This window comes from Chroicocephalus ridibundus, chromosome 5 (assembly GCF_963924245.1).
Source record: "Chroicocephalus ridibundus chromosome 5, bChrRid1.1, whole genome shotgun sequence".
Classification (NCBI taxonomy): Eukaryota; Metazoa; Chordata; class Aves; order Charadriiformes; family Laridae; genus Chroicocephalus; species Chroicocephalus ridibundus.
This window is the reverse complement of record NC_086288.1, coordinates 29,576,543-29,593,783: the sequence shown is the minus strand read 5'-3', so window position 1 is coordinate 29,593,783 and position 17,241 is coordinate 29,576,543. Positions and strand designations below refer to the sequence as shown.

Sequence of the window (17,241 nt, the reverse complement as noted above, 5' to 3'; positions counted from 1 at the left end):
AAATTATCAGAATGGCTTCTAAGGACTTTTCTTAAACCTTCCATTTTTTTGTCTTTATTAAACTTTCTTTTTTCTCAAGCTCCTCATAATCTACATTGTGACTTCCTGTGTTTATAAAACTTTTCATGTTTATTTCAGTGCCAGTTTATATTCATTCTAATTTTAATTTTCCAGTTTTGACCTTTAAGGGAAAACAGTATATAGGAACATGCTCTCAGATAAATAATTATTTCACAAAACGTAGTTTTGTTTGACTTCAGTCAGCTAGTCTCAGTGAGCTCAGAATCAAACCCAACATGTACTAGGAACCTGATAAGCACAAAATTATCAGTAGCTGCGTAATCCATTATACCCTGTGACCATATCAGGAGGGAATATTTCTGGGAATAGGTCCCATTGCCAGGGGCAGGGGGAATTATGAGTCCATATCCCAAGTCTGGACCAGATCCTAGTGTAGAAGAGTAGAGGAGACAGACCTTTTAATGCTGCTTAGCCTAGAATTTGCTTTGTGTGAAAAGTGTTTTTTTGCTTTAAAGAATAGTACTACAAACAGAAATGCTAACTCACTGTTGCACTTTCTTTTTATGTAGATACCCTGCAGTCACAGCTTATCAATATGGGTGTTATTCCTACATTAGTGAAATTGTTGGGTATACATTGCCAAAATGCAGCTCTGACAGAGATGTGCCTTGTTGCATTTGGCAATTTAGCAGAACTTGGTAAGTCCACAATATTATTCTCAAATTTACATCCAGTTTTCATAAAGTTAAATCTTGAGACTGACAAAAGCCTTGCACTGATGCTTGTTCCATTCCTTTTGGTACATTTAAAATTTAAGGCAAGCAATTTCTGCATATTGTCTCTAAAATCTATAGCTGTCTCTTTCTTTTTTTTTCCCTTCAGAAACTGAAATTTATTTGGGTACTTAGTACAACCTTATGTTTTATGTTAACGTTCTTCAATGCAACTAAGCCCATTTTAAATCATCTAAACAGTATTTCCTGAGCGCTGCTACTTACTCTGAATTATTTATTAATAATATAAATAATGTGTCCTGGTGTAGCTCCACAAAGTTATATTGGTATAATTTGGCTCACAGAAATCACTGAATGAAACTGAGACAGGCACAGTACATAAATCTGCCTATAGAATATTCTTTTAGTTGTAGAGTTTTAACATGTTCCAGACTAAATACTTGCGTGTATAAACTATGCACACTACTAAGCTGTAGACGTTCATTACAGCTTCATTTCAATTGAAGTTTGTGGTCCCACATTGATCCATTGACTTTGCAAGTGGATTAGTTTTCAGTTGAATTCCACAAAGTGGAAACCAACAGTTTGTTAGGACCCATGGTTTCCGTTGCTGTTCTTTTCCTAACCTATTTGGTGAAGTTTTAGGGGTTTTGCACTGGAGTACGACACTATAGCAGTTACAGATATCATTCTGTATTTCTAAGAAGATTCAGCAGTTCAAAATATGAAAAATATATCTGTGAGTTTGTACTATTTGGTGGCCTGAAGTTATTCACAACTGTCCTAAGTTAGTAGATTTCAAGGCCAGAGAGAATATTATGTTATCTAGTATAGTCTCATCACATGCATAATACCTTTGCCTATAGCAGACAAGTCTACTTAACAAAACAACAACAGAAAGGGGCATCAAAACAGCAGTAAAGAAATGAAGGAATCGGAGATCTTCAAGATGGGCACTACATATTGTGTCTGCACAGCAGAAAGTATAATACGAGTCATATAGCGGAAATTCTAGTGCTAAAATGCAACTAAACCCACAAGGATATTAATATAATAAATGGTATCTCCACTGAGAACTACATTTCCTTTCCCTCCTTGGAAATATCCAGCTTTGTCCAGTTGAGTAAGAGCCATGGGAAAGCAGCTTAACAGCAGCTGCTTCCCTTCCTGTTCCCATACACTGAAAAGATGCTCGTTCTTTAAGATTGGCACAAAATTAATTTAGCTTGTAATACTGTAATCTTCCTTAAGCAATAGCTTAGTCAATCACATTGTAACGGTAATATTTTATTTTTGCCTTGTAACTTTAGGGTATTTTGTTGTCAGGTTGTCATTTTTCATCACTTAAAGACAACTGCATTCTACAGATCCCCTGAGAAGCATTGTATGAACTCTTATTCTGTTTCAAAGCAGGGCAAAACCCCAATACAGAGTGTGATGGTTCTGCTTTTAAAAATACTGGAAAGGTCAAAAATCCACTTAGAATATGCTGTGCAGGCATGCATAGTGAGAGAAAACAATAATGGGATGTGCACAAAAGGGTCTAGGGCTGCAGTTCATGCATTTCCCCAGTTTTCCCCTCGGCATCAATTTTACATTAAAATAATCCCTAACCGTCCATTAGAGCAGTAGCAAAGGTGCTGGAAGGTTTTCTAAGTACAGATGGCCCTTAGGAGGAGGCAAGTGGAGAATGCACAACACCAGCCCTACCACCTGCATGCCCTGTAATACTGCCAGTGAGGAGGAATAAGATACAGGCAATGGGGTAAGAGATGCTTTTGTTGAATCTACATTTGAAGAACTATTATCTGCTGGCTAACCTCCTGGTAGCGAGCTAGCCTATCTGTAAAGCTGCTTTATGCTTTCTGTGCAGTATGAAATGGCCCTGCAACAGCCACGCACAGATTTCAAAGGAAATGTCACCATCGTGAAACCATGTAAATACTACAGCATTCAGTACAACTCTTCATCTCTCCCGTAGAAAATGCAATATATAACCTGTTAGTCTTCCTGTTAAGCTGAGGGCAATCCAAGACTCAATATCTATTTTTCGTAATGTTACTGTTTCTATAGCTACCTTTAGTTCTGTTGGGCAGAAACAGCCCGAGCAGCCTTGATCATATATTTATATATTTTTAACAGCCTTAATCATAATTAATTCAGGTCAGTACATTTATTTTAAAGTATTTTTCTTTTCATTTAGTGACAAGCACGAGTCTGTTGTTCTTGTCTGTGAAGAGCACTATTAGTCATCTTACTGAATAAACCTAGTAATAAAGAGAAAAAAATAGTCCTACCTTTTGATGTGGTTTGTTGACTTGATACTGAATTTTTCTTTTGCTTCACAGAGTCAAGTAAAGAGCAGTTTGCCTACACAAACATTGCTGAAGAGCTTGTGAAACTGTTCAAGAAGCAAATAGAGCATGATAAAAAAGAGATGATTTTCGAAGTTTTGGCTCCCCTGGCAGAAAACGGTGAGAATACGTGTTTTGGTATATTGGTGTCTGTTTCAGGGACTAAATGCCGAATAACTGGCTGTGTCTCGTTCAGAAGCCACCATGATTGATCCTTATGATGACAGTTTCATATGAATTGAATAGGTCTTAATTGTCTGAGCATATGACAGGAGCCAACAAATAGTTGATGGCAAGTCCACCGCTGATTCACTCTGTATATGATTATGTTACATTTTATTTCCCTGTACCTGCAGTGGGAATATCAAAAGCTGCTTTTTATAGGGCTGTACAACATTTGTCTGCAAAACGCTGGCTCAAGAGTTCATAGTCTGTTACAGCATCAGAACATCAGTCATTACGTCATTTCCTGGGATCTCAGAACCACTGGCAGTTCCATTTCCTATGGACATATTTTTGCAAGGGGCATGTTAATTGCAGAGCTAAGAGCAGGACGCTCTCCCCCTACTGTTCATTGAGAGATCACATAAGCTTAATTTCAGTGTTTGGTAGCGTATATTATGGCAGCACCGGGAAGGCCCAGGAGACTTTTGAGTTTCGTTCACTGCTTAAGCCAATGCGGGAAGTGATGTGTGCCCAATCACGCCCCCGGGATGTTCCTCCCAAATGAGTTCTCGGTGGTTTGTATAATCTACCGTCTGCCCTTCAGGGAAATGAAGAAATGAGTTAACAGGCGGAGCTGGACTGAAGTGGGAAGCAGTTTGAGTATGGAAGACATCACAGTAGTTGATGGCTCTATAACCTTGTTTTAATCACCTCAGCATTAAAGCTTGTTTGAATGGAATAAATTTTTAGATAGATGGTAAAGTCTAATGATTTAGGTTTTATCCTAATCTGATGTATACACACACTCTGTCTGTGTCTGTTTTACATAATATAAATCAAGATAAATTTTTACCTCAATTTAAAAAGTTATTTTGTCTTTTATTTTAAGTGGTATGTAAAAAACATTTATTACATAATAACTAACAAGTTGCTCAAAGATAGTTCCATCCGTGGAGACTGATGCAGAATTGGGTCCAACCTTTTGTGAGTTTGACACGTTTCAGTTCAAGTGCTTCATTTTTCTTAGACTATGTTTTATAGTCACAATAAAATTTGATAAGTTTACTGCTGCTGACCGTAACTCAGGTGCTTGCATGTTATGTGGTAGTCAGCTGAACTCTTCCACTGTGGATTCAAGGCATACTTAAGTGAGTTCACTGTGCTTGTATTTTTTAAATGCTTCTGATTGTAGATAATTAGCAATAGGTCATCAGGGAAAAACATCTAAATGAAGTATTTGCAGAGCCTGGATTTTGGTGGTTGGGGTTTTTTGAGTTGTTTTTTTGTTTTGTTTTGTTGTTAAGGACACTGGTGTAGCAATTTATATTTCAAATCACAGCACACCTGCAACCTGGTATTCTGTAACTAAGGGAACTCTCTATTTTCTAAAGTACCTCAGTGCAAAAGTACCTATTTAAAAAATCCCAATAGGATATTTTGCATTCCCTAACAAAGTTCATGAGAAGGTCAGCCACTCTTAGAGGAACAATGGATTTCACTCAGGCAAAAAGTCTAGTGACAACAGGAAACTGAGCGTCAGTCACATCCTTCACCAGAGGTAGAAAACTTCTCCTCACCCAGCTGCCGCTTGTAAACTATATGAAAAAAATGTTTCCAAAGCTTTGGCCTTTAAAAATATTTTAACTCAGGTTAAACTCATTGTTAAAAAAACATTTCCTGCAGAAAGCTAAGAGAAATTCATTTGTTTGCATATTTCTGCAGAGGTTTGCAACTGCTTTCTAAAATCAGCATGCAAAAACTACCAGAATCACTTTCACACAACAAAAAGACATAACACAGCATCAGATGACCTGCCATTCCCAGATGACCTGCCATTCCAGAAAGGGAGTTCTGGCATGCAAAGAAGATTCCCAGCTCCAAGTTCACAGGGAAAAATCTGTTAAAGATTGCATGGTAGATATAACAGCAAAAGTGTTGCTCCAAAGTCCTATTTCACCACCTGAAAAACATGTTTATCACCTTCTCTATTGAGCCTTGTTGCCAATACCTAAGAAATGATTTTTCCTCCTCACTTGCCAGTTTTTCGTCATAACAAATTTCTCTCCCGACCCAGCCTTTTAGATTTGGCCTTACTGTACTCCTGCTGGCAGAAATCTTGGCTCAGCTAAAAAAAAATGGGTGATTACTTGCTCTGAGATTTCATCAAGAAGTTCTGTATTTTACACTTGCATGTCTTAGTGAAGTCAGGAGCTCTTCTGTACATGAAATAGAAGAAAAAAAAAAAACCACTAAGTTTGTTCTGCACCATAGTTGAGAAAGTCTTTGGAAAGCCCAAACACGGCACAGCCCTTATGAGTCTGCTGCGTGATGACTGAGATGCCAGAAGTTTGCTGTAGAGAAATACCCTCATTTTTGAGGAATGAAGAGGAGCTCCATACAGCTTCAGCATATAGTTGTGCTCTAAAGGCAGTCCAGGGCTAGGGGAGTGCCTGGTAGGTGAATAGTAACAACAGAAGTTGGCCCTGAGAATTTAAAATAATAAAAGTTGCAGTTTTATCTACACAAGCTGTCAATGAAACCATTGACATCACTGCTTCTTTTCATCGTGTGTCCTGCGTGTATGTACAACAGATGTACTACAAGTCATGATTCTGACTGCTATTTGTCCATGCTGTTCTTCAGATGTCATTAAACTGCAGCTGGTTGAAGCAGGCTTGGTGGAGTGCTTACTTGAGATCGTCCAGAAGACTGTGGACAGTGACAAAGAGGATGATATTGCAGAGCTTAAAACAGCTTCTGATCTTATGGTTTTATTATTGCTTGGAGGTAAGTACAGTGTGTCACTACCTTCTGCAAAGCAACAGCAGATACCTGTAATGCCGTTTGGCTGCTGAATTTTACTACTTACTGATTTTTTAAATAACATAGAGGACCTGCTACCTGCCAGTTAACATTTAATGGGTCAGATTTTGTCTCTCATCACATTGCAGGACTGGATTAGTTGTAGTGAAGCCAACAGAGCTTCACAGCTAGAAGAAATTGCCCTAACAAAGACTTCTTTGGCTTGCTGACTGTCTATGCTTTTTACCCCAGATGAATCCATGCAAAAGTTATTTGAAGGAGGAAAAGGCAGTGTGTTCCAAAGAGTACTTTCATGGATTCCTTCCAATAGCCATCAGCTACAGCTTGCAGGAGCATTGGCTATTGCAAATTTTGCCAGAAATGGTAAGAATATGCCATAATAGCTTATGTTAATTTTCTGTGCCCTTCTATCATGCTCTGTCTGTACAGCTACAAACAAAAGCTGCGTGTCACGGTAAAGCTGGTTTTGCGCTACACAGCAACAACAGTAGTTTTATACTTTACAATCCTGAAAAGCATTAAGCCTAGTTTAAAAATACTGTTGCACATTTCTAGAGAGGCATGGGGGATTTCTGCCTTCTTCAGGGTTTCTTATATCACTCTTCTAAATTTGTCATGAGCACTGCAGCTCCCGCTGATGATGGTGGTCAAATTCTCAACAATAAAATGTAGAAAGGAACAAGGAAATAACCCTTCTATTCTTAAAAAGCTCTTGTAAAAATCTTAGTAATAATCTTCCATTCACAAGTGACTTGTGTCATCTCGCACAGACGGAAACTGCATCCATATGGTGGATAATGGCATAGTCCAAAAGCTGATGGATCTGCTAGACAGACACGTGGAGGATGGAAATGTAACGGTGCAGCACGCTGCACTGAGCGCTCTCAGAAACCTGGCTATTCCTGGTAAGCCTCACTTTGCATCGCTAATTTCCCAAAGGTGAAATTCTCTTCTCCTGCTGCACCCCCCCAGGGGATGAGGGTGAGAGAACTGACTGACAGTCCTAGAGGCAGGTCAGACTGCCGCTTTTCATTCAGGCCCAGCATCGCTTTTATGTCTTTTGCACAGCAGTTGTGACCAGCAGTTTTATATACATCACAGGCCTGTTGATCATCCTTTGCCACTTTGATCCCACAGTATCCTCCCCCACCAAGGAAAGGGCAGCTTTGTAATAGGCAGGGAGCTGTGGAGGCCTCAGATATGATTTCTCAATCCTTTCTCTCCAGAGCACTGCTTTTTTTGTTTGTTTCATTTGAGATCTCTCTCACAGCTGAGGGTCCCCACCAGCGAGCAGTGCTCACTTTGTTGAGATGCTGCATCTTACTGTGACTTCCTCAGGCTTTAGCAATTCCCAAATTAGAGCTGGAGATAGACTGTTAGAATAGCCAGCCTGTTACATACTTTTTGTAGACAATGAACTGAATGTTAATCTTGTCATTTTTAATAAACTAATTTATATGAGTTTTGATTACCCAAGCATAACAGGCAGAGCACATGCACATAAAAACAAAGCAAGTCTGTAACAGTTGTGTATGCTTTCTTGTACCAAGCCAAAAGAAGTCTTTCATCCATTTAACCTTATTTTACTGTTTCGGATCTGACAAACAATAACTTTCTAAAAATTAGCATGCATACATAACTCAACCCAAGCAGCTTTAGTGGTATGCCTTACCTTTCTCAGGTGAGTAATTCTATTTAAACTTCCATCAGTCAGCAAGCTTCCCCGGAGCCTGTGCCCAGGGGTGTCTGCCAGAGACCTACATAAGTTTTAATGTATATTGTTATAGAAAAAATGAGCAAGCAATAACTGGCTTCAGTGATGAACTGCTTCTTAAATACTACTTTGAATATGAAATAAGTACTTTTTTTTCTAAGTACAATATTGGACCAAGTTTCCACCTTACATGTATTTCCAAGAGCTCCATGAAAGGGGGCTTATGGGAGGGCAATACAAGGACTACAGGCTCCAGACATGTCAGGCCACAGTGTTGTTTGTATAAAGTATTGGACGTGGGTAAGAGGTTGCCCAGCTAATTAGTCACTTTAGTTCCCTTGCCTATGTGAAATTTTCCCACAACGCACTATTGGCAGTGCAGACTCATGTTCCTAAAGTCTGTGTTCACAAGCTGTTTTTCAAAGTGTGTCTGAAAATTTGCTTCAAGACCGTCTTAGAAATAAACTGCATCTTCCAGAAACGTTCTTGAGATCATTCCTGTTCTTTATTCATGCAGTTGTAAATAAGGCAAAGATGCTATCAGCTGGTGTTGCAGAAGCTGTATTGAAATTTCTCAGATCGGAGATGCCCCCTGTTCAGTTCAAGCTGCTGGGAACATTAAGAATGTTAATAGATGCACAAGGTAAAAATAAACTGTTCTCTATGTTAAGTGATTCTCTTTGGTTCAGTCTCTGATATGCTGCCAAGGTTCTTACAAGAGGGAAGCAGAGGGTTTTTTAAAATTTTATTCCTGAAGTCTTGGAATAAATCTAATACATATGCAAAGGGAAAGGAACGTGGGTTGCTTTTTTTTCCAGAACTCCTAAATTGACTACCAGGGACCCTCAGAATAGGTGTCAAATGCTTATTTACTTTTGTACTTCAGAACTCATCTACACTGTCACTTTACAAGTATGTATTAAGGCGTGAGTGTTTCAAGCTACCACTCCTGTTTTGCTGTTCACTTATTACATTTTCTGGCTATACCTAGCTCCTTGGAACAGACTAACGCACTTGTTAATTGATAAACTGCAATTGCAAAATGAACAAGCACCTTTCAGTTTAACAGCTTGTTCTAGGATGAAAATCTATAAAATCAGAAGTCTGCAAAAAGCCCAAGTAGTTAATGAGATAAATTAGCCAAGTATTTATTTTTGGTCCAGTTTTGTAGATTTTTTTTCCAAAAGATCCATCCTAATTCTAGTAAAGCTATTAGATGTGAAACAGAAATTCACTGAAGAAACTTACATGACTTATAATCTATAAAACGTAGTCTAATCGACCACAATGCTCCCTTCCGGTAGCAGTCCCTTCTGGTTTTAAATTTTTGAGCTAGCTCACCAGGGAATGTGACATCGCCTGTATTTTTCCTACTGATAATCAATGCACAAGCCTCATTAACTGGGCTGATAAGTTGTTTTCAAAGACTGGATTATGAATGTTTTTCCTGTATTTTGCTTCCATTTTGACTGGCTTTACTGGCTTCCATGCAACCTAGACTTTTCTCACTGTTAGTGCAAGCTTGTGAAGTTCTACTTAAACTCCTCCTAGTTAGTAACTTTCAGCTTATTTTTCTAGCACTTGCTTTAAAAAGTGACAACTTTTTTGTTGTGTTGTTGGCTCCGGCATCATGTAGCAGAAGCAGCTGAACAGCTGGGCAAAAATGTAAAACTGGTGGAACGATTGGTGGAGTGGTGTGAAGCCAAGGATCACGCAGGTGTGATGGGAGAGTCCAACAGACTACTTTCTGCACTTATACGACACAGCAAATCAAAAGTAAGTTAGCGGTGAAAAAGGTCAGCTTGTAAGAACTAAGAGTTACCTCTGCACTTGGTGTTGGTAGCCAAGGCCTCCGGTATGTAATCCTTCTGGAGATCCAGGTTGGTTAATTCATGTGCTACATCTCCTCTGCCTCTGGGACCTGCCAGTTAGACGCAAGCAGCAGGTTTAAACGCTCATTGGAACTATGTAGTTAAAAAAAAATAAATTGAAAAAAGCAAAACAATTTCAGAGTGGCAGGGCAGCTGAAGGAACACAGTTAGGATTCACGTGGCTAAGTCTTGACTCATTTTTATTTGTATTGTTATCCTGTAGGAGTTCAGCATGCCATGTTTTCTACATTTTAATGATGCTATATATGAAGAATCATCGCACTCAATTACTATGATCTTGCTATATATATTTATATAAAAATGAGATCCAGAAAATCTGTCCCCTGTGCTCTTCATGTAGCATATTTCACGGTTTTAAGATTCTAACAGGTCACTAGAAATGATCATTTATTCCAAATTCTAACAGAAGCTTATTTGTACATGGCAAAAGGTATGACATTAAGAGAAACAGTGGGACAGATGAGTTCTGTCCCTTCCATCACCTTTGCACCAACCAAATACCTTTACATAAGCAGCCCAAGTCCACAGTCCTTGCTCAGGAGAGTATTAGGCAAAACAGAGCCCTAGAAGGGACAAAAGCCTCTCATCTGGAAACAAGCTATTTCAGGCTCAGACTTCATTTAGTGTGTTCGCTGACACGAACACAGGCTGCATAACTGAGTTTAAATAGCAAGTGTGCTTTGGACAACTCAGACTTTAACAGTGACCTCTTTATTCATGCGTGGCATTTGCCAAGTGAAAAACATCGTGGACCTGATCTACAATGAGCCTCTTCAAAAACAAATCAACAGGATTTACAGAGATTTAAAATCTTTCCTCATTTCTAATATTACTGTCTCTTTCTGATGCCTATTCTCTATTTTATGTTCAGCCTCTAAAACTGATTAGCGTTCATTTTTTTCTGAGTCCTTATTTTTTCTACACCCAAATACACAGTCCACAAAACGCGTGTGTAGATGGCATATACCACCACAGATACAAGTTTTTATCAATACTCTCTACAGGGAAACAATTAAATCCTAAATACAGAGACATTTATGATGGCATCAAATAGATGTCAATACAGAAGTTAACAGAATTATCACAGATGAACTTTTGTGTGGTTTATGTACTCAGAGAGGAAGCTTGACTGGAAAACAGCTGAGCGGGTGGGTTTTTTAATGCTTTTACTGCCCTCTAGGTTTGAATATGAGTACAACTGGATGGTTCTTTAGAGCACATCATTAGGTTTGAATTTGTTTTTTAATTTACAAAAGCAACAGCAGTTTAGAAAACTTAGGTCTCATTCTAAAAAAAAAATAAAAAATGGAGTAGGTACTTGTGGGTTAAGCCACACTAGCACCAAACGTTACTGCCGTCTCTTCTATCTATTTGGTACTACTTTTTGGAGGGTGTAAATTTTGATGTCAAAGGTGCTGATTGATTCCCAAGGCTTATACAGCCAAAATTCCACACCAACTCAAATAGTAATTAGCAGTTCCCAGAGTATTCCATAAAGTCTCAAAACTACTTTGGAGTTCCAGCAGAAAAATTGCAAATAATAAAACACATCATCACAAGTAAGGAAAAGCATAAAAATACTTACGTGCTATCATACATTATGATATTGAGAAAAAACAGGTTTTAAACGTGAGATTCTTGACTCATTAGGCTATGACTTGTGCCACTAGCATCAGCATCATCAGCATGATTAGCTAAAAACATTTTGCTTTTCAAGGATTATGATCATGTTGTGTCTGTTCCCTTGCATAAAGAACATCACTGCATGGCCTGTGCAAGCACCGGCACATAAATCATTCTAAACACATGTATCGGGTCCTGAGTTTTGACTTGTGGCTGGAGTTAGAAAGGGATGTGTGTTTTAAATGGAAATTCAACACATTGATTAAAAATTTAAATCAGATTCTTATTTCAAGAAATAGCTACTATTTCAAAACTTTGTGCACCCACAGCGCAAATAAAAAAGAATAAAAACCAAACCACATTTCCTTGAACAGTTTCCCTTCAGCATGCCAAGTTAGTGATTTTCTTCAGGCAAACATTTTGAAGTATTTTTGGGACATACAATGGTGAAAATGTTAGGTGCAAACTCACTTTTTTAATGATAAGTAACAAGTAATCAAAGACCTGCAGACACCAGAAGTCTTTATTCATCCCTTTTACATACGTAAGTTGAATCAAATTTTGGGCTTGAAAACAGAATTCCAGCTGCATATTTTTAAACTGCTTTAAAGCAATTTTAAACTGCTTTAAAGCCATTTAAGTCAGTCAGCAATTTCATTTCAAGTACAGCATTTCTATCACAGAATAAGGACTCACCTCTGAACATTTTGAAGAAACCCTGAAAATTCATGAAGATAGATGAAGGATTTGATAACTTTATTAAAAATATATTCTTATGTCTCCTTATCCCAAATATATGGTCTGTTGGGTGCTTTTGGTAAGCTGCTCTGAGCATCACAACGTAAAGAAGGGAAAACTAATCATCTTTGACCACCAGCTGAGTTCAAATGTAACAGAGCGGACTCATTGGTAGGTGACTGATGGCACACCATGAGAACTTGAGTTACACAGCGTAGCCTGGAAAAGAGTTAGTTACATGTGTCTTAACTTAATCATGTGGTTAACTGGCTTGGTTTAACAGGTTGTATCTCAAAACTGCAGAGTAAGAGCAGATAATTTAGAAGCCCACACGTGTGTACATTTACATATAAATTGCATAAAGTGTGTATGTGCATAAAGCCAATGAGTATCCTTACCCAAAGATCACCTAGCATCCATGACAATTTTGTTTCTTAATACAGTTTGTAGGCAATGCAGAATTTTTTCATTTCTATGTTATTTATTTTAGGATGTAATTAGGACCATTGTACAGAGTGGTGGCATCAAGCATTTAGTAACCATGGCAACCAGTGAACACGTAATAATGCAAAACGAAGCTCTTGTTGCGCTGGCGTTAATAGCGGCTTTAGAGTTAGGTGAGTATCCCATCGGTTAGCTCTGCCTGTTTACTTGCCAGTCTGTGCCCAAGAGAAGTCACAGAGGGCGAGTTTCTTGTGCAATATAGAAAAGCCTCCGCCTTCCACCTGCCTTTCAGTAGCATGGAAATACGTGAGAGTTCATGCAGACATAGGCAGGCAATGAGGTTACACAGAAAACTGGAGTTTGCTGGTAATAGAGTGTCTGCTCCATCATTCTGGTGGGTGCATCACATGATCTAGAAAGGCTCTCAAAGGTAACTTTCGGATCCAAAAGGCTAACAGTTAAGAAAATCATAATTTGGAGTGGAGACTATATGACCTGACTACATTCCTATACTGGAATAGTTAATCCCCTTTTGAGAGGGCTTATCAAAGTAAAGCTTTCACTTACCTAATTAGTGAGAGCTAGAGAATACACAGAGGTGGATGATGCCCCCAAAATGTCTTTTATTGCTAAGTTCCACAGAAATAGGTGTAAGGGTTGCCATATGAAGGCCAAGATGATTACATGTCTTGACGTGCCTTTGTAGTACCTCAGCTTACCAAACAAAAACGTAAATGCCCAACAGAGGTTTTGCTTATCCTATTTGCTTGCTTCTTAACTAACATAAACTAAATATTACAGAGTTTTGCTCTTTATTTCATCTCTTGCTATTGTGTACTAGAGGAATGCTACGTTCAACTTCCAAATCGCTGCTAACGCATCAGGGAATTGTTTTAATACTGAATTCAGTATAAGTTTCTTAGGAAGCTACGGGGAAATAACTCACACTCTGATCTTGAAAAGTTTTTTCCAGCCTTTACAATGGATCATGAGTTCCCTCTACCATGGAATCGAGAATTACACCATCTGTATTTACTCAGAGAAAATTTGCAAAAGCAAATTCAGGCAATGGAAGTCTTGAAAGCTGAAATATTGCAGGTGTTGGCCTCAATCACTAGAAACCCTGGTGGCTTTTCTGTCAGCTCACTACACACTTCAGATTGAATTTTATCATTAAACCCTGTGATTTTCCTTTCAAGCAGTTAGGCTAGTTTACATTTTTATAGCAAGAGCTGTGATTCCTATCATCATACTGTCTAATACATGCTTCCGTTTTATGCCAACGAGTTATTACGTACCACAGCACCATTTTCACTATGGTGAGGGATCCACGTTTGAATAATAAATGGCTAACACACAGAAACATCAAAGGAAGCAGCACTTCCAGATTTACAGATTTTCACTTGTCTTTCAGTCACTGCTGAAAAGGATCTTGAAAATGCTCAGCTTGTTCAGATTCTACACAGACTGCTCTCAGACGACAGGAGTGCTCCAGAAATAAAATACAACTCCATGGTGCTGGTCTGTGCCCTTATAGGATCTGGTGAGTATTCAGGAGGGGCTGCTTTCCTAACAGATTTAGGTGTTTAACCTTAGGCCTCTCTTTTAGCCTGAACATAGAACACGTGCAAACGCACTGAGACTGGTTCTCTGTTTGCAATGAATGTGCACAATTTACTATGACACTTTATTTATAGTGTTTATTTATAGTGTCAAAAAAGAGGCTCTTAACTCAGTTTTAGATATTAACTGCCAAAATTGGACTGGCGTCTGCAGGATGCAGCTAGCTCAAACTTTGACTGACAGGAGAGAAATGAAAGGCATTTAAAACTGTACAGTATCAGACTCTCTTTGCAAATATGCAAATAGCAAGAACTTCATTCACCTTTAGCTGGAAGTTCCCATAATTGATGTGTACTGGCTTTTTTTAATTGGTTAACTTAGTCAAGTAAGGCAAGGAGGATCCTCACTTGCACTTTTAAAATTCCTACAAGAGTGGTAGGAAAGAAATAAAGATACAGGTAATATTTGCAAAGACACACGTGCACACAAATGAGTACTTAGTACAGCAGGTAGGCTATAATCCTGCTTTAGGAGGGATCCTCACACTTACCTCACTAGGAAGAGTCCTTCCCTCAGCAGCCCTCCCATGCTGAGCCCAGCAGGCACGAGTTTTCAGGGTTGCTTTGAAAGACAAGGAGGACACGCTCTAACACGTCAGTGCTGGACACTGTAAAGTCTAATCTTTCTGACCTAACCCTCTGCTAAAGGTCAGACTGTTTTGAGGATGGTGTAGCAGCAGGCTATGATTTGATCCTGCAACTTCCCACCTGTGTGTAGGCTAACAAAAAAAACCAACCAACCCAAAACCAAACAAATGAAAGAAAAGAGCAAGGTATCGTGGGGAAATTGGATTTCCAGCTTTGGTTTCAAGAAGTAGCTATGTTTCTTTCATTTAGTTCTTTAAGAAGTATTTACTCTGTAGAAGGAGAGCAAATTTCATTCCATAAAGGTTTCAGAATTTACAGACAACTAAGATGATGAAGAACTGGATTAAGTACAGAAAGGTGGAAACTCAGAGCCTGACTGCACACAACTTGTCAAGTGTGAAACATTTAAAGGTTCGCCACAGATGAGTTTACAGAAATTCATTTGAATTGATTAAAAGTTATCATAGCTGAGTGCATGCTGTCTCTGTAAGCAAAGCTGCTTTTCTTTTTATTGTTGCTCTTAAACAGAGTTTACCATGCCTACTCTAAGTGTAACTCTGGCGACCTGTACATCCATATGAGTGAATGCTGGATGACTGACATCTTAAAGGAACAAATATTTGGGTTTAGAGCAGTATAGAATCATAGAATAGCTTATGTTGGAAGGGACCTTAAAGATCGTCTAGTTCCAACCCCCTGCCCTGGGCAGGGACACCTCCCACTAGACCAGGCTGCTCAAAGCCCCATCCAGCCTGGCCTTGAACACTTCCAGGAATGGGGCATCCACAGCTTCCCTGGCAACCTGTGCCAGTGTCTCACGACCCTCACAGAAAGAATTTCTTCCTGATAGCTAATCTAAATCTACCCGCTTTCAGTTTAAAACCATTACCCCTTGTTCTATCAGTACACTCCCTGTTAAAGCATCCCTCCCCAGCTTTCCTGTAGGCCCCCTTCAGGTACTGGAAGATGGCTATAAGGTCTCCCTGGAGCCTTCTCTTCTCCAGGCTGAACAGCCCCAACTCTCTCAGCCTGTCCTCATAGGAGAGGTGCTCCAGCCCTCTCATCATCTTCGTGGCCCTCCGCTAGACCTGCTGCAACAGGTCCATGTCCTTATGTTGGGGGCCCCAGAGCTGGACCTAGTACTCCAGGTGGGGTCTCACCAGAGCAGAGTAGTATATACTACTATAATTGTATATAGATATGAATCTACAAAGATAGTGCTTAAAGTTTGCTAACAAGCCTCTGCTCCCAGTAAGCATTCACTTCAATGCTAGGGCGTAATTTAGATGTTACTCAAGGTTATTGAGCCATTTTGTGCTTGGGATTACCCATCCATTTTAGAGCAGAAGCCTTTCTGCAGATGTTCCCCCTCAGCCTCACTGTGATGTTGTGTTTATTCCCGCTGCTTCCAACTAAAATAACCATCCTCAGAAATTTTGCCTGACGCTTGGCATTTTCCCTTCCCTGAGCCTTGTCACCTGCAAGATCGACAGTTATTTAAAGTCGAATACCTGTCTCTGTTCCACTAGAGTAAGGAGCAGTCTTGTCCTGGGGGGTGTTTTAGGGTTATCCACCTGGCAGAGTTCAGTCTGCCCCCTCGACATGAGGCATCTCGGCCTGCTCCCAGGCTGATGGCAACCTGCAGCTGTAAAGTTAAGGCCCAGCACTTGGCTGACCCAGTGCTTCAGCCCTGCTTCCTGATGAACAGACCTGTGTAAAAATCAGTGAGTACCTGAGAGTAACAACTGAGAAACCCTGGTATTGACTTATGCCTTTTTTTTTTTTTTTTTAAACTATTTTAACCAAGGAGGGGGGGATAAAAGAGCCAACTCTGCTCTTTACATGTGAAAATACTAAAATCCATCTCCCTCCCAGCTCTGCCTCTAACTTTTCACCACTGTCTCCATGCAGTGAGTATTTATATTTACGTGTTTCCATATTCTACTGTAAACAGACCTGTGTAGCCATTATAAATTAATTGACCCCAGTGTAGTTCCATAAAGACTAGAAGTGGTTTAATTATTGGTAAGTTTAATTCTCCAGCGGCAGCTGTTGTTACTATCCTTTGTTACAGGGTATCTGGCATCCCGTTTAACTTGATGTTGCCAACAGCTGTGTGTTAAGCAATAAATAGACATATATTTATATGTGATTTTTGCCATCTGGAAGTTGCTCTTGCAACTGGGTAAAGGGATGGAAAGAGGGGAAGAATGAGGAAAATGGAAACATGTAACAGAATCAGCAAAAGCAGAGCATTCATAGCTGGCACAGTCACTTGTGTGTGTGAGGGTCTCCAGGCTCACAAGAGGCTGGATGTTAAGCAGAAGTATTCAGCCACTGTAAGGCACAGAAAATTCCTGAAATTCAGTTCAGTAACACCCGCTTAAACATGATGATATCTCAGAAATCTGAGCTTACGCAGGATAACCACCCCAGCAGCTCCACTGACATCGCTCTGTATATAGAGGTTCCCAGGTGCACAGCAGCGTGAGAGTTCCCAGCTCTTACACAGTAGGGTTAAAC

General features: G+C 39.5%; 1 protein-coding gene across 3 annotated transcripts in view; it reads left to right on the top strand.

Annotated features, from left to right (window-relative positions):
• The window catches only part of RAP1GDS1 (Rap1 GTPase-GDP dissociation stimulator 1), a 102,386-nt gene that overhangs the window by 83,482 nt on the left and 1,663 nt on the right, over positions 1-17,241 (top strand). For all 3 annotated transcript variants that reach the window (XM_063335709.1, XM_063335708.1, XM_063335710.1), the window contains 9 exons: positions 591-719; positions 3,104-3,229; positions 5,918-6,061; positions 6,329-6,460; positions 6,868-7,002; positions 8,329-8,454; positions 9,448-9,587; positions 12,555-12,681; positions 13,923-14,051. In XM_063335709.1, the coding sequence (XP_063191779.1) occupies positions 591-719; positions 3,104-3,229; positions 5,918-6,061; positions 6,329-6,460; positions 6,868-7,002; positions 8,329-8,454; positions 9,448-9,587; positions 12,555-12,681; positions 13,923-14,051 (1,188 nt within the window). The remainder of the gene's footprint in view (positions 1-590; positions 720-3,103; positions 3,230-5,917; positions 6,062-6,328; positions 6,461-6,867; positions 7,003-8,328; positions 8,455-9,447; positions 9,588-12,554; positions 12,682-13,922; positions 14,052-17,241) is intronic.